At 43.2% G+C, this 23,318-nt stretch overlaps 1 protein-coding gene across 1 annotated transcript; it reads right to left on the bottom strand.

Annotated features, from left to right (window-relative positions):
* Positions 1 to 596: 596 nt before the first annotated feature.
* NR1D2 (nuclear receptor subfamily 1 group D member 2) lies at positions 597 to 21,452 on the bottom strand. Its single transcript, XM_005423375.3, is given in 8 exon segments — positions 597 to 3,621; positions 7,971 to 8,181; positions 11,979 to 12,164; positions 15,367 to 15,983; positions 17,550 to 17,694; positions 18,517 to 18,605; positions 20,541 to 20,817; positions 20,819 to 21,452. Coding segments are annotated over 8 exon segments (2,016 nt in total). The 5' UTR covers positions 21,113 to 21,452; the 3' UTR covers positions 597 to 3,424.
* Between the last annotated feature and the right edge of the window lie 1,866 nt (positions 21,453 to 23,318).

The following is a 23,318-nucleotide window of genomic DNA, read 5'->3' as shown; positions in this document are numbered from 1 at the left end:
TGGCACCAGAGAAAACGTGTCACAAAAAGAAAAAAGGCACCAGTAATAATTTTGTTCAACTTTTTTTTTTATAAAAATAGCAGTAGATACAACATCTTCTGGAGAAGCTTCTCTTATCTCCTAGAAGAGTGCACACTCTATAAAGTAAATAGTGTGGAAAAATAACAGATCTTTGCCCCTCCTATTCTGTTTTTTGTACACCTTTCTTATAACCCCAAGACTTAACCAAACAGTATTTTTTTTCAGCTTTATTCTTCAGTGTCTTATCCTTTTCTCAGTTACAAAGTTATATTCTCCGCATTAATGCAGTGTTTAAAATAACAATTTTAATGATGCACCGAAAAAAACTCTGTAACTGTAGCAAATGGAGGGCACCAGGAAACCCCATCCAAACACCTGGGAAGGCAGAGCAGTAGCACAGACAGAGGGAGGTGCTGGCTCTCTCTCCCTGCTGCTGTGCCCCAGCACAGCCCCGTGACCTTAGAGCAGCTGATGTTCTCATCCAGAAGAGAATCTCTTCTGCTTTGCTCATCCCAGTGTGCTGTCCTCCCCCCCAGATTTCATACAGAGGAATACAAAGAATACAGACACACAAGTTTAGCTTGCTGACATAATGCCCATATTTAATCTTTTAAAACAAGAACAAAATCAAGAATAAAATCAAGAATAAAAATTTTATTTAAGTCATACAGTACATTAATCTTTCAGCAATGACCCAATCTACAGTACTCAAATGCCTGGCATGAAGTCTATTATCTCAGCATTTAACAAGTGTATAACCAGTGACACAGTAAAAGAAGAGCTCACAATACACAGCTAACACAATGAGTTTAGATTTTCTTCTGAGTCCAGCTAGGGCTTGTAATACATGGGTCATTTTTGAACCATACTTTAATCAGCTTTTTGTTCAGTCAATCTGTTTGGGGCTTTTTTTCTTTTCTGTTATGTGAGTTTTTCCATTATGTACAGGAAGATTATTTCAAATGAAATTGCACAAGTTAGAATATCTATCTATAGGCATACATGGTCAATCTAACTAAAAAAATTTAATAAGCAGTAATTACTCAGTCCTGGTTATACATTCCTAAAGGCTTAATAATACAGTTTTAAGAAGAAAAAAATAATAAAACAAAAAACAACAAAACACAGTTGTAGGGTGGCAATCTCTGTAAGAAGCCTTCTTCCCTCCCGAAACAACCAAGGGCTAACTGTACTTTCCATGTTTGAAATGGGGTCTACAAAGAAGTCATTTCAGCAAATAAACAACAAAAACCGTGTGACTGTGTCTTCTCTAAAGTCTGAATGATTCAATGCGTAATTCAGTGAAGCTCTCAAACAAATAATACTGGCAGGATGCAGACTGTTAACAGAAATTAGGACAATATGCCCTGATAGAACATTTGGGTAGCAAAACTGTATGAATGAAAGGGCCATTACCCAGAGGTTAAAGCAGCTTGAAGCACGACAGCCCTGCCTGGGGAAAGGGTGGGCTCTCCTGCTCCTCAGCCAAGGCTACAGCTCACTTCTCCCCACCTGCCCTCAGCTCCTTCCTCCTGTCTGAGGTGGAACCCCCAGCCCAAGGGCCAGGGGAGCATGGCAGGGTGTGAGCCCTCCCTCTTCCCATCCCAGATCCTGATGCTGAGCAGCAGGCACGGGTCTGCTTCTGCTGCAGCTCCACCACAGGCAGGAGGGCTCCTCTCAACCCACGGTGGTGCAGGCAGGAGCTCTGCAGGCTGGAGGCTCCCTCCATCGTGGCCCTGAGTACCAGGAGCAGCCGCCCTCCAAGAGCAGCCAAACGCTACAGACCCTGAGGGCTACCTCTAAGGCAAGTTAACTGAACAAGGGTGATGGAGCATCTTCTTCCCACATTAGCAAAACATAAACGTAACTAATTAACACAACTGCTTTGACTTCTTTTAGTCTCTCTTTTCTGGTGCCAGCTCCTGCTACAAATGGAAAAAACCCCATAGAGAGCTGCTTTCCTAGATGGAAAAGCAGCAGAAACTTATGCCTTGTGGATCTGCCCTGTAATTTGCTACTGGCATAAACAACAAAAAAAAAGTCCCATTTATTTGGTTGGTTTTTGTGGTGTTTTTTTAAGGAAAAAAAAAACAATCCAGACCATCTAATGCACCTTCTCTGCACATCACACACGCTGACATGCACACACACCAATGGAGAGCTCCAGAAGAGCAGGCATGGGAACCACAAAGCCCAAATGGAGAAAAGACGTGGGGAATCTCACATTTCTGTTTTCAATTCTCATTTAGCAATGAAGCAGCAAAATGATGTATTGCAAGAAATAAACAGTCACAGAACACACATACACCCGAATGCAACCATGGATACATTTTTCCCAGTTTTTCTTTTTCTGACAGACGTTGCTATTAATCTGACAGTTTCTTTCTGGCTGTGCTGAAGTTTTTGAAGAGCATCTGGTGCTTATTTAACCTTTATCAAAACACAAGAACCTCAGTGGCAATGGACTATCCATCTCATTAGTGCCACAACCAACCATCTCTGCTTGAGATTCTCTACAAAACCCTTTTGGAAGCTGAATCTGACTCTGCCTCTTTAGTGCCACTCTTGGTTGTTGTTTTTTTTTTTTTTTTTAAATTAACAAACACAGCATATTAATTCAAATTCGATGTTTTCTAAAAAATGCTCATTTAATTAGTTCAGCAATATGCAAAGTGCATCTATTTGGTTCTTTCCATAGATCACCTTCTGTTTTAAGTTTAAATTCCTTCACAGTTTAAAATATTGTGAAGAAATTATATGTATACTTTATGTATAGAACTATTTATATACATACACATATATACACACAACTCTGTACTTTATATAGCCATAAACACTCACTACTTAACTATTTATATTATATACACATGGCATGAACACACGCTCAGTGAAGAGTTGGTGCAGGCTGAAACCATTCCATCAGGTTTAATGGAATAACAGTGAAACCATGAGTGAGTTATCAAGAGACACAGACATACATCTATTAGATAAGTGAAAGACCAATTAAATCAGCTCTTCCATTTTCCTATTAGCACAGGATTGTTCCCACCCCGTTCCATGCTCCATAAGCATATACACAGCTACTCTGCATTCAGTTTACGTGAAAGGGCAGTGGTGGTTCTTTTTCCTAGATGAAAGAAGAGTCCATATTCACTTGGGCTTACCGCAGCCTCTCCTGCAGGAGTGGGCACAGCTAGGCCTGGATGCCGTGCAGGATTCCCAAGGCTGCGCCGCCGCCAGCTGAAAGCACCTGCCAAAGCTTTATTGCATGGTTATGGGACAGCTATCAACTGTTCACAGTCTGTGAACTCTCTCCAACAAGTGGTACAACTGTATAAATACATACTTTAGCACAAAACAGTTTAACACGAGGCAAGTCCAAGTACAAATGAGACCTAAAGGCCTATGGGTGAACTTTAAAGGCCAGCAGTTCTTCAGAGTGCATGTTGTTTAAGGAACGCAAGTCAGGTAATTTCAAAAGAAGTTTTGTGAAAATAGAGGCTTCGTTGGGGTGATTTTTCATAATTAAGGTCCTTAATGCACGGATTAGTGTTTCCTGAAGTGCCTCCACAGAATTGACATTTTCTATTCCGGAGCGATCTAAACAAAAGGGCGGGGTGAGAGGGAGAGAGAGAAATTAAAAAACAGGAGGGTAGGGGGGGAAAAAAATTGACTGAACAGATGCAGCCTGCAACATAAAACCAGGGCAAGAATCCCTAGCTAAATTAACAAGCACAAGAAAAATCAGATACTTACTCATGCCAGAAGTTTTAAATCACACACCGAAAGTCTTTCAAAGGTTATTTAGCATTAACTTTTCAAAGTACTAAGTTCATGCCAACATGGCAGCATTCAATCACTATTTCTGTGATCCCTAACCCATGTTTCCAGAGGATGACAGACTGAAGCAAATGTTTAAATATGTTGCTGAATCACAACTTTCAACCCAAGAGAAAGACAGGGTGCATGAAAGTAAAATTTCAAATGTTTCTTAAGGCTAGATATAGAACCCTAAACTTAAACTGAAGGTTTGAGGAGGAAATCTCACTCTGGACAAGCCACAGCTGTTATCTGCACAACGTGATTCTCAGGGGCAAAGGGAGTACAACCATTCATAGGACTGGGCACTATTTCTGAGCGTGTTCTGAAGCACTTAAAAAATGAAACATGCTGCACCCAAAAATTTCCAGCTGAGGAAGAATGTCAACATCAAGACAAATATTATGTTCTCACATACTGCACTCCCACCACACCTGAAGCACTGCTTTCAAGAGAGCTGTATTTAAGCTGAACACACCTGGTATCATTAGGTGGATCCTCAGTAAGCGGCTAGAAAGGATGAATTTTTAAGTAAAACATCTCACCACATAATCATGCACAGTAGCTGGTTTTTTTCCAAGCTGTAGCTTCTTTTCTTAAACACTATGTAAATTCAGCAGGGCACACACACAGCCGAGTGACTGGCACAAGCAGAAATGTGCTTTGATGTGTACATGTACTTAAGCACTTTGCAGAACTGGGACGTGGAATGACAACAGCTTTCTGGAGTAACACTGAGTCAGATCCTACAGAGTGGGAATCCCTTCCTTATGCTGTCAGAGTCAATCCCATCAGATTGCTCAGGTGAACAGGCTAGGAAGTCCTCCTGGACTACTCAGTGCAGTTCCTTACTGCTATAGGAAAAATTATTACATAATCCAATTAAGGATGCATTTTGAAGCAATTACATGTGTTTTGTTCCTTTAGGAAGAATGTTCCAGAATCTTCTACAATTAGGAGCTCTGACTATCATTAAACAATTTTTGTTAGCACACATTCCACTTATCTGTGAAGACTGTCCAATAGGTTTGACAGCTGCTGTCCAAGAGAACGTGAGTGAAGAGACATCTCTGCCTTTATTTATTAAATGATCTCTCCTGCTTGTCCCCTGCTTTGCAAAAGTTTTGCTCCATTCTGAGCAGGTACAGTGACATTTGCACAGAACATGCCCAACAGAGTTCCACAAGAGCTCTGTACAGTGACAATAGTACTGCCCTGCCTCCAAAGATGGAAGAATGCAGCCCAGCCTTTCCAGGCTGCCTCGGGTGAGTTCCTGTAGCCTCCTCACTTCAATTAGTCCAAGTCTTTCTACCCCCTCTCAGTCTATTTCCAGTTGCTCCCAGTGGCCATCAGATGATTTTGCTAGTATTATGCCAGTAAGGGAGAATAATAGAGGGTGTGTACTTCATATTCTTCTACCACAAAGCAAGACCCTTAGTTAAGGGATTATCTGCTCTCTAGACCTGCACAAACCACATTCCTTCAGCTTTGCTTCCACCCTGCTTTTTCCTCCTCCAGTGGCCATGATCCACCTTGCTACCTCTCCTCCATCTTCAACACATCCAGCCAACTGAAGCCAGAGGTGAAGCATTCTTTTAATTCTGGAACGGTACCAAGATAATTCTTCAGCACCACCCAAGTGTAAGCCTGCTTTTTCTTTCTTTGCCATATGACACGGAAGGAGAGAATGTACAAACAGTCCTTGCTACTACCCCTGCTTCTGCTGTACATTCTAAATACTACTCCTAAGAGTGGTTATTCATCCAGTGTTAAGTGGAGATGTTTCTCATAAGCATTCTCCCAACTAGCAGTATTTAGAGACCTAACTTCTTTTTCTATTGGTGGGTTTTGTTTTTTTCTTCCTTTTAATCTACTAAAAATCTTTAGAAAGATCTTTAATTAGCGCAGCATGGTACTTTATATTGTGGATCACCTAAGCATTCAACAGTCACACTCCCTTCTGCTTTTGGAACTGATGTAAATCTTGACTCCTAGCTCCCTTTCAGTCTTCTCTTGAATAACCTTCATTCTGAGATGAAGAAGTCATAATGGCCTTTTTCTCCCACCTTCAGTCCTTCTTACATTCATGGCATTTTTCCCTTTGTCATTCTCTCTGATCCTGTTCTTCAACTCTTTATCTCCAACGAAGTGCCACCTCCCCTTATAGGAAATTACTTTTTTGGTTATACTACTCCTCAAAGAGTGGGATGCAGGGATCTGTCTTTCAAGATCTGTTTAATCAACACATGCCCACAATCCTTCAGTTCTACAGGCAACTTCTCCTCCCAGGAATCCCTCTCACTGTAAGCATCTTCCCCAGGAACTCTGCAGAGGCCACTTCTGCTCTTCACTACCTGCCTGAGCACGAAGCCTGCTCATTTACTCACTTGTGCAAAGTAACAACTGCAGCATTTCAATCCAGTCTCATGTAACAGAGCAAAGTTGCTCTGAAAATTTTTGAACTCACAGTGATCATCAGGGTTAGCCTTGTGTCTGGAATACAGCCCCAATATTGGCTAATAAAGCTGTACTTTATAAAACCCTAAAAAATTTTATGAAGATGTCCAGGAAGACTATGATCAGACTGCAGATCAGATCATGAGGCAGCTAAAAAAGACAGCAATAATATCCAAAATATGATCTGAAAAATCCTCAGGAACTGCAAGAAGCCTGACTACCAAACACCTTCTCTTTGTCCTGCTGCACGGCTGACACTACATGCTGCACATGTTACATGCCATCCCTAAGCTAACCCCTGCTGGGAGCTGGCAATCAGCACAGTGCATTAAAGGCTGGGGAGATGGCACTGTGCTGGAAGCACATTTAACAGAACAGATACAGCCACTTAGACTGAAAACAGGTGGCACAGAGATTGAGATATTCTAGGACCCAGGAGCTGAGCAAGCAAGAAGAATGGCTCTAAGCCTAGTTAGAGTGCACAAGAAGAAAGGAGACCTGGTTGTCAGTCCTTATTTTAAAGGCTGCCTGCAGCTCTTGTCAAGAATTTCCAGAGTCTGGAAAGGCAACTAAGACCTCAGGTTTCTCTCTGCTACCTGAACATTTTCATTAAGATCCCATGCTTCATTCAGATCATAGTGCCATGCTTCCTTCGCACTGCCATTTGTTCTGGCTCCTGAAGCTTGCTAATTCTGTGCCACCCTCTGCTCATTATCATGGCTTACAACCTGAAGAAGCTACAGCTGCCCTGTCCTGTGCTGTGACATTTCAGCTCAGCCATGGGCAAAGCTAACAGACTGAACTGTCCTACATTGTTACAAAGGCCTCACATGCCTACAGCACCATGCCTGGGCGACCCTCCTTGGTAACACACGGGTCTAAATTGCTCATGTGAAAGGGCTGCCCTTGTTCAAGGAGTTCAGCGCTCCCCAGCTGCTGCCTCGCTGTCTAAGTGGGCACTGTGAGAATTCCTGCTACCTACCCCTAGGAGAGCTTCTTACCCAGCAAGCAGGGATTCTGCATCTTGCATTCCAGGCATTATATGCAGAGCTAATGGGCCTAATTTGAGGCTTGAGATAATACTACAGAAGTAGGGGCTTAATCCTTCTTTGAATCTGGGCCAGGGTGTTCTGTCTATCCAGGGACTGAAACAAGATAGGAGGCTGGTGAAGATGTCAGTGGATTGGCAATCCTTTAGCAGAGAGAAGTCACGATGCAGATGATGGGGCTTTCTTGCTGACATAGGCAGAGATCAAACTGGTGGATTTAGACTTAAGTAAAATACGCAATAGACTTAAATGACAGCACTTGGAAGCAAAAATACCACCTTATCCAAAGACTTATGCTGTGCAAGTCAGGAGTAATTTCAGTGATGCTGTCCTGTGAAACTCAGAGGAGCCAGACAAATAGCATCTTAATGGTCATGGAGCAGCTATTCGTTTTTGCATTACATAGAAAGCAGCAGAAAACATAAGGCCATTGTCACCTTTTTTTTAAAGGCAATATTAGAAAGACTAGGTATCTTAAAAAGTACATTACAGGCTGCTAGTACCTTAAAACCTACTCAACTGCACTTATACATGAAATAACAGGGTATACATTTTACAGAAAACTTTTACTAGAGAGTCACATTCCACTTTTGGCAAAGGTGCAAGGTAACTTTCTCTCCTTACCAGCAGATACCAGGACAACCGCTGTAAACAAACTCATCTCCTCATCACTAAGTTGCAGGGCATTTAGTTTCTCACTAAATTCAAACATTGAGTTGAGCAGATCACCAGCTCCCATTGAATGCAAGTCATCCACACTGTACTTCTTGCCACTCAGGAAGGTGACAGTACGTTCCTTTGCATCAAACAAAGATGCAAATCGTACCATTAAAACCTGGAGAAAGAAAAGGGAAAAAAAAAAAAGAACAACGAAACCAGATAAATGCAGGTGCATTTGCAGAAAAGCCAAAGAAAAAATTAAAACCTTTTAATATCATTCAAAGTGTCTCATTAACCATTCTAAAAGCATTCTATACAGAAACTGTCAGCATGCTATTGAGCTGCAAAACACAGTGCAAACTCTGGCCCGTAATCTGGGAGAAATAAACAAGTGACAAAATTAGGGAGTGGATGCAGGGGAGGGGCTACAGCATATGAAAGGCAGGAAAATTAAAATTTAAGCCTCAGACAGCCTGAGCCACACAGACCATGTCATTCATAAATATGCCAGCAGGACAATTTGCTTAAGCCACACAACAGCCAAAGGCACACAGAGCATTAGAAGAAATGTCTTCTTGGCCACACTCATGAGGAGCAAAATGAAGGTACTGAACCAGATTCTCACTTGGCATAAAGTGGAACAGCTCTATGGAAACAATGCTGATTTACACCACCTGATGACCGGGCCCCCTAGGCATTCTTTGGAAAAGTACCATGCCACATCACTGTACCCACAGGAATGTTAACGAGCTCTGCTAGAAAGGAGCCACATGCAGAGCTTTTAAGAGGCTGGGGAAGCACAGCCTGAGATGGCACCTGGTCGGCAGCAACTGGGAATACCCCTTTGGTACAAGCACCTGGGCTGGAGCAGTTGAGGTGTGCTAAACTCACCCCTTTGGGCTGAAATTTCTCTTGTGGTTTCTCAGTTGTACTGTGAATGTTTCCCTCTGGAATGGCTTGCAAAGTTTCATTTGCTCATGTTCAACAACCTTATTTACATTTTCAAGTTTAAGTTCCATGGAACAACTTTCTTATTTGAAGAAAATGAACTATCTAGCCTTGGTTAAAACTTCAGACTCACCATAATCTCTTGGTGTGACAGTTGTCTCTTCTCATTTATCCTATTAACTGCATTAATTCAAATGTTTACTACAGGTGAGAGGAGAACCAGGTTTTCAAAGACTAGTACCTTTGACAAGCTTAAAGAAAGGAGTGTTCAGAACAAACAAAAATGTTTGAGAACTCAAACACTGTTCATGCACATTACACGACCTGCTCCTAAATTTAACGAGCCAAACAACATGCAGCAACCTCGATGGACACAGGAGCACTACGTACTATTCACTTCTGTCAGCTAAGCTATCTGTCCTTTGATGACATTAACTACAGAGTGCAGAAACCCAGATGCAGAAGCCATCAGAATACAACAAAAACAGGCAAAGGGCAGGCAGACAAAGCTGAACTTGTGCATTAGCACAGACCCACCAGGTATTCAGCAACCTCTCAGTTCAAAACGGTATTCTCCCTATAGAACTGGGCTTTAGAAACATCTTAAAATAACAGGAGCAATCAGGATTAGTGTTGATATTGAAAACCGAAGCCCATAAAGTTGTGCTGACTTATTCTAAGGCAAAGACCTCACCTATTTCAGTGCCACCATTCTAAACAAAGAACAGTTTGGACTATGGCATAGCACAGGATTGATTCATCCCATTTCACTTCAAACTAGGCTCACATTTGTACATGCTGAGGACACACCTGATCAATCCTATCTCCTGACCACAGCAACACAGGCACATAAAAACCTCCACTCTGGGAGGTTGCTTGATCATGTCCCTAGCAGCTGTAGTCAAATCCGAGTCACTACTCAAAGGGATCCAAGGGCCTCGTTAGCTCTGCCATCAACTACATTTGGAGGGGAGGTGGAGGAGGGCCCACTCAAAACCAGTCGAGTTCCTTATTTTAGGCTCAGTGCTGTTTCTGAGCTGGCTCTCAAAAGAAGCCATGCAAATGCCACCACGATACACTGAGCTCCCCAGTACTCCCAGTTCTGAGAGACCTTTACAGCCTGCATGTGTGCAAATATAAATATAGCTGTGCAGCTTCTGCACCAGCATTGTCTCCATGGGTCCTCCTACCCTCACAGGAACAGGCACTCCTCGAATACGAACTGCTAAGAAGCACAGTGCCAAGCCAGCCACACCAGACCTGGAGGCAGCACTTTCACTCAGGTTCTTCTATTAACATGCAGACATTGGAATATCCTGGTTCAGTTACCCAGAAGACAGAAATGACCTTGGATGCACCAGGCTTTCAAGATGTTTCTGCCTCTATCGCAATGGTTTCGTTAATCCTGTTGTGGATTTTTTTCCACTGTTCTGCAGCCCTACCTTATTTTTTTTTCCTGTTGCTAAGATGCCACATAGGCCTTTAACTGCAAGTTGTAGCTCACTAACAGGAATCATTAATGTTTCTTATAAATAAGTGAATAGTGACAAGCATGCAGCCATACATTATTACTAATTCCCCTGGATACAGAAACCTCCTTATCAGCAGTGCTTGTAACCAGCAAAAAAAGCATAGGAGTGAGAGGCCTGAGAAAAGCTTCAGGTGAAGCAAGGCCAAGACAAAATGTTTTACTTGCAAAACGCGAAGGTTTGGCTTTATATTATAGGGACAGTTCAAGCCAAATTTTTCACCCTCCTCCTCCTTTGTAGAGGAAGGAACCAACATTTTTATGAAAGGTGACAGTAGTGAAGAAGTAAAAATACATCTCTTTCACTACAGGAGTTGTAGATGAATACTAAAAGGTCAAGAATAACAGAAAACAATACATGACAGCAAAATGAAGGAAACAAGAAGACTCCAGGCAACAAGTCTTCCTGTATAACTTGTACCTTCCAACCCAACAATTATCCATTTTAGAACTGGGCTGCATAAATGCAGACAGAAGACCCAACACATCACACAAGAAATTACTTCATTCCAAGTAAATATAAAATCCAGCATCTCTCATCTTGTTTACATGATTTACTCTCTTTGAAAGAGTAAATCATGTAAACAAAAGCAAAGGCATCACCAGTGCTACACTCCCCAGGAAAGCACAGTAACATCAAATACTTGGGACTTCGGCTCCTCTGACCCTCTCTATTCAAATTTCACATTTGAATATTTATGAAATGTGTCTTCTCTACTCAAATTTCACGTTTGAATATTTATGAAATGTGTACGGTCTCCAGTAGACACAAGGGTCTGGAAGGGCAACTAAAACATGATGTAAAGGTCATCTAGTGAAGGTCACTAATTATAAAACAGCACCAAGCTCTGTGGTATCATTTCCAAATTAATACCACTAATTCACATATACGTCATGACCACAAGTGGATGCAATTAACCACGAGGACCTAGTGGGATTAGTCTAGAGTAAGTCAGGCTGCAGCTGGCACACAGCATCTACAGAGCTGTAGCAGTACACCCACTGTTACTGCATTGGACATGGGTGCTTCAGACACTCCCAAGGTGCCACATAAGTGGTGACTGGTCAGGATTGGATACTCTAGCTTTTGCAGGAAGCAGAGTGGCACAAGGAAGGACATGCAGAGCAGTAAACACATTCCTTGACAAAACCTGTAAGTCAGTAGACAGCTTTCTAACCTATCCACCCTTCCAGATGCAGTACAGCTCCCCAGAGTAAGCAAAGGTAGCTAGAAACCCATAATTATGCATTTATTAATGCCTAGGGAGGAGGGAAAGGTAGAAGGGCTGAGCAGTTTTGAGCTCAGTGGAGGAAGGACAGCTCACAAAAGTCTGACCAAACAGATCCCTCGGACACCATCACCTCAGAGAAGGCTCAGAGCATCCATGAACAAGGTGGTTTCACCTGATGCACCCCAGTTCTATTTGGTTCTGTTTGTACAGGGTCGGACTGATGCACAGCTTGTCAGGTTTGCAATACACACACAGTGGTCTCACCTCAAAGGTCCCAGCCTTCAGAAGATTAACCTGGTCATGCTGAGAGAGGTCTCGGAAACCTGGGATGCGCTTGGCAAACTCCACCACTTCCTTTACTGCAGGAGTAAAACTCATGGAAAACTCTTCCCAGATTTCATGGCCAGACTTGCTTGGGTCCACATGGGGAGTCTTACTCATTGGGCAGACCTGATATTTGCAAAACACAGACAGAAAACAACTTTTAAAGGTATCATTCCAAATACTGACAAATACTTGAGAGAAACTTGTTTATTATTCAACAAAAGTTTGCAATAATGACACAGAGAAAAAAAGAGATCAGCATTCCTCAATCAATTCTCGAAGAAACTGGATTACTTCCCCTTGCTTTAAAACAAACAAAAAAAATCCATGGGATTTTTAGCAATCTGTTTATAAATTCATTAACTCTGGAAGCTACAACATTGTGTACTGCAAAAGACCTGACACAATCAAGGTTATGCTATTCTTCCCTGATCTCAACTGATCTGCTCTGACATCTGAATTTCTCTTTACTTGTATTATCCCTGTAATTTCACAGTAAATTGCAATTTCACAATCAATCAGTTGCAATCTCACAGTCACTACGACATTCATTCTCCTATCTTTCTTGTTCTGCAGGCAACTGAAGTGCTTCAGTCAAGGCAACAAACATGTCAACACCAGAGCCACCAGAGCAAGAAAGCAAGCCTTGGTTTCCTGAGTCACAGGTTTACACCCTCATTACAAGGATAACCCTCTTCTGCAAGTTTGCTCTTACTTGTATCACTGAAGGAGAACACCAAGGAACTGGTATTCCAGTATTTCTCAGTCACAAGATGACAAAATGCTCTTTCTTTTATACAAACATACAGCAATTTTTTGTAGGAAAGTCTGAATCCATTACACTGAGATCAGACATATCAGTCAGGGCTGACTGCCAATAAATTCCCTCTGCAAGAGCCTACCAGAAGCTCTGCGATATTTTCAGTTCTAGCTTCTAAAATTTACATCTTTTAATGAAGCTTAAACCTTTTAATATTCATTTCACCTGTCACCATCAAGGACAAAAATTCCTTTTAAGTATTCCTCACAAGTATACTAAATGGTGTATGTAATCCTACATAATGTCAGCAAAACAAAGAGAAAACAGTGAAATAAATTAGCAATTCCTCAGAGCTGTGCTGTTTTTTCAGGGCATCTTGAATATGGTAACTGCCTAGCAATTCTTTGTGTGGGAGGTCCTAAGATTACAAGACTATATTTTGGCAAAAGAAAAGGTCTAAGCACACAACCAGGACAGCAGATGCCAACCACTGCTCTGCCTGTGATATTGCAATGGTTCACACATAGGTACTGTTATAAATACAGCACTTTCCAAAAATAAGGAATCTCTGGTTCAGTACCCTGCTCTGTAATGGACACAAAAATCATCTTAATTTCTCATTCTACAACAGCATACCCTTACCCACAGGCACTCAGTCCCAAGGGGAAACTACCACTTCCACACCCAGTGCATTGTGTCTGTGATCTCTTGATAGACCTCAGCCCAAGAACCAGAATATTTCAAATCAGAGGAGACCCATAAGGATTGAGTCCAACTCCATGCTCCTTGCAGAACCACCTAAATCATATGCCTAAGAGTGCCATTCAGGCTCTCCCTGAACTCTGACAGGCTTCCTATGGAAGCAGCTGTCAGCTTGTACAGTTCTCTTCAGAGGAACCTCTTCAGGAATGATCTGTTCTGCTTTTCTGGTTACAGGGATATTGAGTAAAAACGACCAAACCCCTGAACATTTGTCTCCATACAGGTTCAGAGCCTAATTACTTGCCCTTATTGCTGATGACTCATTTTGTTCAGATTCTGAACTCATTGAGTTCTTGGGCAAAACCCTCATTCATATCAGGGATGTGGGGTGGGGAGGGGGAGCTGCAGTGCTCTGCTGGATATGGTTTTGTCTCTTCATCACTGATTAACTCCTGCCTGCAGCTGCCGTGCACAGGTCAAACTGACTGGTTGAGTCTCTGCAAGGCAGCACCACTCCCTGCCCGCCCATACTGACAGGTTTAACCTCTGCTTCTCAGGAGTGCCAAGAATGCTGTTGTAGTGACACCACATACTTTCCCTGCAAGGAAGAAAAGGCTGGGAATTATTATTTGCCATGTTGCAATGCCTGGAGTCTGCAATTAAGGTCAGACCCTGCTAGGGATGGCACGGTCTATATATGCAGTAGACAAAAAGATCTTTTTTTTTTTTTAAAGAAAAACCCAAAAAACCAAAAAAGCCCCCATGGAAGTTCAGCATCAAAATAAACACCTTTACTGTGGAGACCTTTGGGGGTCTTCAAGAACATGTGAAGGAGCTTCACAAAGTAGGAGGCAGAAAAACACTGGCAGCTCAAGTACCTCAGAAAGGTCAGGGGCTCGCGCTTCACACCAGGAGTGCAGGATGAGAACGAGGATGTTATGTTCTCTCATCCCAGGCTCCAGTGATAAAGAGAAGGACAATCTATTTTAAGGGGCTTACAGACTGGTTGCCTGAATGGCAGAGAAACAGCAGGTGCAAGGCAAATGAGAGAGACCTGTTAAGCAAAGGCAAAAAAAAAAAAAACCAACCAAACCAAACCAACACCCATATGCAAAAAACCAGGAAGCATCCTTGTTAGGAATTCAGTGAGAAAATGCTCTAGCAAAGTCATCGAAGGTACCCAGAAGTGTGTCCAGAGCCTCACTTGCATAAGTACTACAGAGAAGACCCTGAACTTCTCTCTAATGGTTTAACTGAGCATCTTCCTCCTGCCACTGTTTAGATCTGAACACGTTCTACAGTGAAAAGGATGTGCAGCCTGTGGGCCTCATTAAAACAAAACAAATCCAAAAATCACCAATAAAAGCAGCCTACCCTGAAACAGAGATTTTAGAGCCCATAGTAAGGCCTATAGACTGGCTTAAAAGCCTAGCCCTGGGGTTTGACCACAGAAATTTGCTCTTAATACCCTTGAAGAAAACACAGTACCTCTGACTGTACAGATTATTTGAAAGTAAAGTCTTCAAAAGGACTGAGTGAAAAAGGGAATTGATAAACTCCTACTATCATTTTAAAGCCAAGTCACATAAAAAGCCCCATGACTTTTTTTCAGCCAATACTCTTTGATGTTATTTTACTTTCAGTTAGCTAAAACCAAGCCAAGAAACCCCATTAGTTGTACGATTTCCAATCCTTCACACCTTGAGCCATTTTTGTCCTTCATCACAATTTGCACTATCAAACTTGTGTCTCCCTTTAAAATTTCAGCAGTTGTGCCAACTGCATGCAGCTTCACTGACTACTGAGGCACAGCTGGATCACACCCACCAACAACTAAGTCAAATCAAACAATTGATATCAATATACCAGATGCATTCTTCCTCCAGTGCTGCAAGAGTAAGTGGCGTTCTTGTTTTGAGAAAAGCCATCTTCTGGGATCCTCTCACACATTCGCTGAGCATAACCACTGGTGAAGTTCATGCAGTGGCTGTTTGTGAAGCACATAGGGTGCCCACTTGGATAATGCATTGTGCTTCTCCCTTTGTACTGTCCACCAAGGTGCTGCTCCCTGTCAGGGTACTGAGGGCCACCGAGGCCACCAACACAGTGCTCGCTGCTCAGGATGTACTGCTCGGTGCTCTTTGACACCCTCTCCCCACTCTGGGGCTGCATCATCTCTGCTGGGTTTTGGGACTGTTCTTGGTTGTACATGAAAGTGTCTTTGTGGGCCCTGGTGACCATGCCAATCACCTCCTCCTTAGCCATGTCAGCACTAGGAGGGGGAGAAGGGCTTTTGATGGTTTCTCGCTCTTGTTTGGGCTTGGAGGAAAGATCTTCTTGAGGTGCTTGGTCTTGATGTTCTGCCAATGCTTCGTTGGGCAAGTGACCACTGAACTGACTGTTCATCATGGTTTTCATGGCACTCTGCATTTCAATCAACATCCTCTGTTTTTCACGTTTGGGAATACGGCCAAATCGAACAGCTACCGAGGTGGAGAAATGGTGGGGGGGGGAAGAAAAAAATAAAAAAGTCAGTCCTGAAAGTGTTAGCATGCCCACACAATATAACACACCCCAACAAAAAAACCTGACTTTTAAGGCAAGATTTTAACTGCTCTCACCAATACTACAGCTTGGGTATTACCAGTGAAGTCCAAGAGCTTTTGGGGCACAGGACTGGCATGAATACAAATGTATGCCATTGTTTAGGGAGAAGGCAGCTCTAAGGAACACAGTCTGTAATGCCTTTTCCCCTTTTGCCTCAAACCTGGCTATGCATTATACACACAGTTGTGTTAACTGAAGAAGTGTCTTTATTAAATCAGCACACCTTCATGAGCTGATAATTAGCTGAATGTAAACACAGTTCATATCATCTTTGCATAGAAGTCCTACAAGACAGGTCCTCACGGACCAATTACGTAACTTACCAAAACAAGAGAATCAATGCTGAATTAAGCTTACCTTGGCAAATTTTCTTGGTAACTTTGCCTTGACAAGGACACTTTCTGCTGGCAAGGGGATGGGCATCATTGTGGCTGCAGCACTTTTGACCCTGTCCTAGGGAATCTACAACTGCCTCTACAACCCTGTCCAACCACAGCTGCACAAGGGCTCATAACCAGTTTCGACTGATGTAATTATGCAGTAGTCCATCATTAATGTAACTAAGGCTCTTTCATTAAAGCAGGTGCAACCTTGTGCGCAAACAAGCGCCTAGGGGATGAAATAACTCCTATGCACGACAAGAACTCAGAACAATTATTTAAAATAAGTTCTAGCACTCCACCCACTAAATTATTAGCAGCCCGAGATTCCTAGTTCTTGTGAAATAAACACCCAGAGAAAATTTAAAAGTGAAACAGAAGGAAGAGTTCTGGTTGTGGCAGTAAGTTGTAGCAGACAAATGAATACACTTTCAGCATTATTTACTAAAATGGCTCAAGGAGTGGACAGCAAGCAAGGTGGTCAGAGACACAGATCAATATCAACATTTCCTCCTTGCCTTTCCTCTCCCTCTAAGAAAAGAAAGAAAGAAAAAAAAGGAGCAGATACATGCTCATCCTATGCACCCAAAGCTAACTCTTTAGGCTCTATGGTGACTACTCTAAAGCTATCAGGTTGGGCAGAATTCCCTTTCATTGAAAAAGCAATAGTAACAAAAGAAAATAGAAAAAAAAACAAAGACAAAAAAAAAAGAAAAATATGAGTCTTGTTCAGATTCAGGTAGGATACAGCTGTAAGTCTTAACATTAAACCAAAATTGAGACACTTGTTACAACCATCCCCCTAGCAGGCCACTGCAGCACATCCCACTGCATCAGCTCCACAGGCAGAGGTCAGCTCTGCGGCTGCCTGCATTACCACCTCACCAGCCCAGGACACTCATGGAGCAAAAAGACAAGCTGATCTAAATGATCTCAGACAGGGAACCTCTCCTTAACAATATGCCTTGGCTGCATTATCTGCCATTAAGACCCTCAGCAATTGTTTTTGAGGTGGGCAGCAGATTCCCTCTCAGAGGATCCCTGCTCAGTACAGGAACGTACCATCTCTCGACATCCCAACAGACAGGCATTTTTTGAAACGACACTGCTGGCATCTGTTCCTATTCATTCTCATTATAGAGCAGTTGTTATTCTTCAAGCATTTCTTATACTGGATGTTTTGCTGAATGCTTCTTCTGAAAAATCCCTGTAAACAAGCAAAAAAACCCCACAACTATCATTACAGCACATGTCAAATCCTTCCACCAAGATTTGTGTCTCTGCAAGCATGGTAAACCTCACTGCATCGCATCAGCAGCTTCAGAGCCATCAGCCCCAAGAGATTTTAAAGAACTTGGTACTCCTCATGACTTACTTCCCCTTTGTGTGTAATCTGTATGTAATGTGAACTAGTTATGATTTCTAATTACAGAAGATGCTAAACTGTTCCCTGCAGAGTCAGCACCTAAGAGCAGAGTATCTCCAATTGATTACCTCTATCATCGTACCACAGTTCCTAAGACATGCTCTCAAACACTATGACATCAAGTGCAAAGATGGGAGTCAAAATAATGTATTTTGACTTCCATCTCTGCAGTTTGCAATGTTACAGATTAAGAAAATACATATCTAGTTCTGGCTTTCCCTGTGGTAAAGAACTGCTTTTCCAAAGCTGTTTTGTTCTGTGTCCCAGCCCAGGTGACAACTCACACCCACTATCTCTTAATGCCATTAACATGCACATGTCTTGCATGACATGGTCCTTACCACCTCTGCTTCCAGTTCTTGCTGTCTGCTGTGCACTCCAAGTCAGGCAGGATGGGACAAGGGGTGGGAACAGAAAGTACTGCAGAGTTTGGAAAATCCTGTATATTCCTAAGTGGTTTGCCTGTTCCTTACAGCTTCTGAAATTTCTCATATTTATCAGAGAACTACACCAAAATTTGTTTTGGCAGTATCACCCCTTTTTCCCCTATGGTGAGAACTTGAGCATTTCACCAGCAGAAAGGTGAGCAGAAATATAGCTCACCTTGCAGCCCTCACAGGCATGAACACCATAATGAAATCCTGAAGCGACATCTCCACAGACTTTGCAAAGAAGAACCATGCCATTAAATTCTAGAATCAAACAAAAAAGTCAAGGATATAGAAACCAGTGACAACTGCAGGAACACGTTTCCAGCTTTTAAAACCTGGACTTAAATTGAAATATGTCACATCAGTTCAACACATAAAAAATACAGCAGAAGAACAGACAACATGAATGTACAAACCCCCTGAACAGTTCAGAAGGTACCAGGGGAAGGGTGGGGGGAAAAGAGGACAAACACGAAGCACTCAAACAAATAGGGAAAAAGCACACATTCACTGGGCTGTCAGAGTAGCACTGCACTCAGCAGCAGAAAAAGAAAGTCTGCTTACATCTAAGCACTTTTAAAAGGACCATTCAGTTAACTAGGCCACCAAAGTTCAGGCTCAATGTGTTTTTTCCATCAGGACAAGAAAGCCTATGAAAGGTTACAGTTTCCCCAACAGAGAATAAACACTTTTTCTTAAAAACCAGAAATACTAAAGGACACTTTATAATATATTTAACACTGGCTATACACTGTACCTATCTGATAACAATTTAGGATAACTCAGCCATATCTACATTCGTAGAGACCACTCATTTGAGTGCATATCCATAATGGCTCACAAACTTGAAAATACCTTCTCAATCCTGTAAAAATGCTCATGGTTTGGTTTTTTTAAGTTTTTCCCCACCTATTTTATTTCAGCTTGTCAATAAAATTTTTTGCAAGTCCTAAGTGCTGGTCTAACATGGGTTTCACTGAAGCCAATGGGAATTTTACCAGTGATTTCAGTAACCACAAAGTTACCTTAATCCAACAGAGACAGCTGGAAATACTCCCACAGAAACATATTCTACCAGAAGAGTAACTTATATGACATTTGGGTTTCATTTGTAAAGTGGAACTAGAACCTTTTTTAAGGTTTTCAAAAAGAAAAAGAGCCAAACCACAACTTTTTCTTTTTTTTTTTTTTTAACGCAGTTAGTACTGAGCTAAAAAAGTTATCTATCTGAACAATTTACAACAGGTTTCATTCCAGGAACCTCTGCCCTGATACCAAAAATCTAGTTACTTAAGAATTTTTAAGTAAAGGCTCTTACTAAGAACTTAAGGTAGGAATACTTTAAAAAATACCCCAAACAACAAAGCAAAAAAAAAAAATCCTATATGAGGTAGAACTACTAGACAGTTATTCTAGCTTCATAAGAATCCAAAACAATAAAACAGTTCTGCCAGTAAAAGAATTCAGACTCCAAAGGACTAAATTTCAGCTGTTTGCTGAATCACTCATTCCAATACTTATTTTGAATCCTGCCCTTCCAAAACTGTTCAAATATACTTCTCCATCACTGATCTTTTCTGATTACCAAAAGAAGTGTGAAGTAAATATGTAGAGACAGATTGTTATATGTATTTTAAAAGGCTATTCTTTAGCTCCAGTTTATGAGTATTTTGTTTTTCACATCCACAGAATTATGACTTGGAATCAAAAAGATAACTGTTCCACCCACAGCTATAAAAGAATTACGCTTGGGCAATTTATTTTGTTCCTCACAGCTGGTGGGGGGAGGGAAGGTGAAGGGGCAGGGGACAGAGTATGAAAGAACAGAAAAACTAGATTTCCAAGACAGCTCCATAAATACTCTTGAAGGCAATTTCTGACTATATCACCTTTACTTCATCCCTTCTTCTTAACCAACTGTTTGATTTTCCCAAGATCAGTTTTCACTAATGACAATTTGAAGTAAAGCTGGACTGTATTTATGGACTGTTTGAGGTCAGCAGCAATGGAACCCCCATCATATGAGCATTTGTATGGCAATACCTTATGCATTACCACACACATAATGCCAAAAGACAAACATGGAGGCTTTGCTATGCACCTACACCACCAGCCAAAGGGAGACCTGGCTGTAACACACAGGGCTGTAACACAGAAGGGGAAAATGGTGTTTTCAGGAACTGGCACCAAACATACTTGTGACTCCATTATGGCCTTTTGTCAAACCAGCAACACTTGACTGGTTTGTTTTAATAGTCTCCTCCAGCCGATCGCTCTTGGGCGCCCCGTCAGAGCCTTCACTGCTCCGGCCACTGCATCCGCTTTCCGAGGAGGAGCTGTTTGGAGGAGATGGAACAGGCGAAGAGGACGACTGGAAACCGCTGTCTGAGCTCTCGCTGTGACATGAGGCTGGGCTAGATGCCGAGCTCGAAGAGCTGATGTAAGCTATCACACCCCCTAAGGCAAGAAAAAAAAGGCAGCACGTAGTGACATAACCAGCAGACATGCACCGCTGCCATGTGAGCCACACCGTGACCCAGCACCACCAGATCAGCCATTATGTGCTCCTGGGAGCACTTCTTGCCCTCCCTCTCTCCCTCAAGCTTGTTTGTCTCCACTGGTTTTCTACGGCTGACCTCCAAGTCTGCCTCATCCCCTTCTCCCATCCTATCAGCCTCCTCTGGTCCAGGCCAGGATGAAATGGCATAACCAAAAGATGGAGCAACAAGCCATGGTGCTGGAAGGATGGGGCAGCAGGGACAGGGCATGGAGTGACCCAGAGGGTTTCCCTGGCCACCCTCTGAGCAGAGCTCATCTGGAGCCAGAGCCAAGACAGGATCTTACAGCGCTGTGGAGCTAGAATGCAAACAAGCTAGGTTAGGGACAGAAATAGGGCACAGAGAAAGACTTCATGCAGGCTACACGCCAGAGGCACAGAAAGGAAGGGCTGGGAGGTGCTCACGATGCAGAAGGGAAGGGGGCAAGGGAAGGAAATAGCACTGCAGTCTAGTTAGCCTACTGAACGCCATTTGTCCGACTGCAAGCCTTTGTAGCCTTCCTAGCAGCAGCTAAACTCCGACTGCCAGACTGCTATTTGCAAACAGCCTCTGTCCTGCCGTGTCTTGCAATCTGACACACTTGAGAATCCCTCCTATGAAACAGCTTTTTGTCCTCAGGCAGACCTAGGAGCAGTTCTGGCTTTTCACAGGCTCCTTCTTCTTGCTTGTAAGCAAGAGAAATTGTTTGCACTTCATATGAGTTTGTCTCCAAGACTCAGCATTTCAAAAGTCAATATAAAAACATTTGCTATTTCACTCAAGAATTTCAAAAGCCATAGCCATGCAACTGTTTAAATAAATTACACTCAGTACGTTCTACATTTTATGCCTCTATTGCTCAGTAGACTCTCTTCACTGATGACTCAGGACATTGCAGCAAGGAGCTCCACACACCAGTAAAAATTCAAAACTTTAAAAGGGCCATGCACTGCCTTCCTTTGGAGGAGAAAAGCACAAGGAGTCTGTAGAATCCTTGATCAACAGAACTGGCACGGCAGGCAGAGGCTGTAGCATCTTACATCAGCCATACCCTCCTCACTGATAAAAGCAGTGGTATTATACAACCCTGGAAACATCACTGCTTGCAGGGAACAATTATGACTTACAAATTTTCAGTACTTTTATTAGACATAACGGTCCTCTTAGCACCTCTGCAGCAGCAAAACTGGCCCACTTCCTCTTCAACATTTCATTTTTTTCTACCAAGGAAACCCTTGGCAGGAGGGTTCCCTAAAGAGCACACAGCCCAGGAGCTCCTGGCAGAGGTGCCTGGGAGCAGAAGTCAGACTAAGGGGCCATGTGACACGTGCAGGACACACAGACACTGCTCACGTTCCCAGACAGCAGCGTCCCTGCACCCTGCCACACGGCTTGGTCCCACACAGAGATTTTTATTTTTTTTTTTTAGAAATCCCCCACACAGCATAGCACGCATTCCGGATCAGGTTTTCGGAGAAAGGAGGATTGGCAAGGGGGGGTCATGAGTTCAGCCAGGGCATGAGAAGCAAGGCATCATCAGGCACCCGTGCTGGGCTAAGGCACCACCTGTTTGACAAAGGTCTGTGCCATCCCCCAGCGCCTCACGCGTCTCTGCCAGGTGCCAGGGCAAAGCTCACTGTTCACCTGGCCCAAGGGAGGCACCGAGCTTCCCAGCAGGCGCCATCCTTATCGGCAGGGGCAGATCGGGACACGCAAGCACAGCCAGCCCCTGCAGGGAGCTCCACGTTTCTCCACGCTGCCATCGCGCCCCATTATCTTTAAACCTTGCTCGTAAAAGAGATGCTCTTTTCCCTCAAGGGTAGGGCCAATGTCACAGAGGAGCACAGAAAGTGTGTGCCTGTGGGGGAGTTTCACCCCTCTTCTCCTTAGAGCTGGAGGAGTTCCAGAGAGCTCGGCTGCTCTGGCACCCTAGAGAGCCTGGCAGGCTTGCCAGCGTCACAGTCGCAATTCCTCGTACTTTCTGTTATTTTAGAAATTAGCCTTCCCTGTGAACCCTGCTTTTGTTTGGTCAGCAGTCAAAAGTTGACTCTCCCGCGGAGCACAGGGTGACATCTCAGAACAAAGAGCACAGACACGGAGCACGTACACGTGCACACGGATGCCGGCACTCCGCAGAAAGAGGGTACCGGGGTGCTCGGTGGGGGAGGCAGCCTCGGTTCTGGGAATTGCCAGGGATTTTCCTAGGGAACCCACCTGCCAGAGGATGGTGAAATGAGTCCCTGGCGGGATTCACTTTAGGGATGGGAAGGGGGGCACCGCAACCTGCTGGTGTTCCATTAACACAGATCTGGCAAGCGGTAACGCCGCAGGGGCGCCAAGCAGGCGGCGAACTGCCCGGGAGATCCACCCGGCCCCCGGGGCTCCCCAGCGGGCACCCCCCATCTCCCCGGCTAACAAAGCGGGAAAGGAGCGGGGA

The sequence above is a fragment of the Geospiza fortis genome, unplaced genomic scaffold (assembly GCF_000277835.1).
Source record: "Geospiza fortis unplaced genomic scaffold, GeoFor_1.0 scaffold231, whole genome shotgun sequence".
NCBI lineage: Eukaryota > Metazoa > Chordata > Aves > Passeriformes > Thraupidae > Geospiza > Geospiza fortis.
This window is presented reverse-complemented; position numbering and strand designations above follow the sequence as displayed.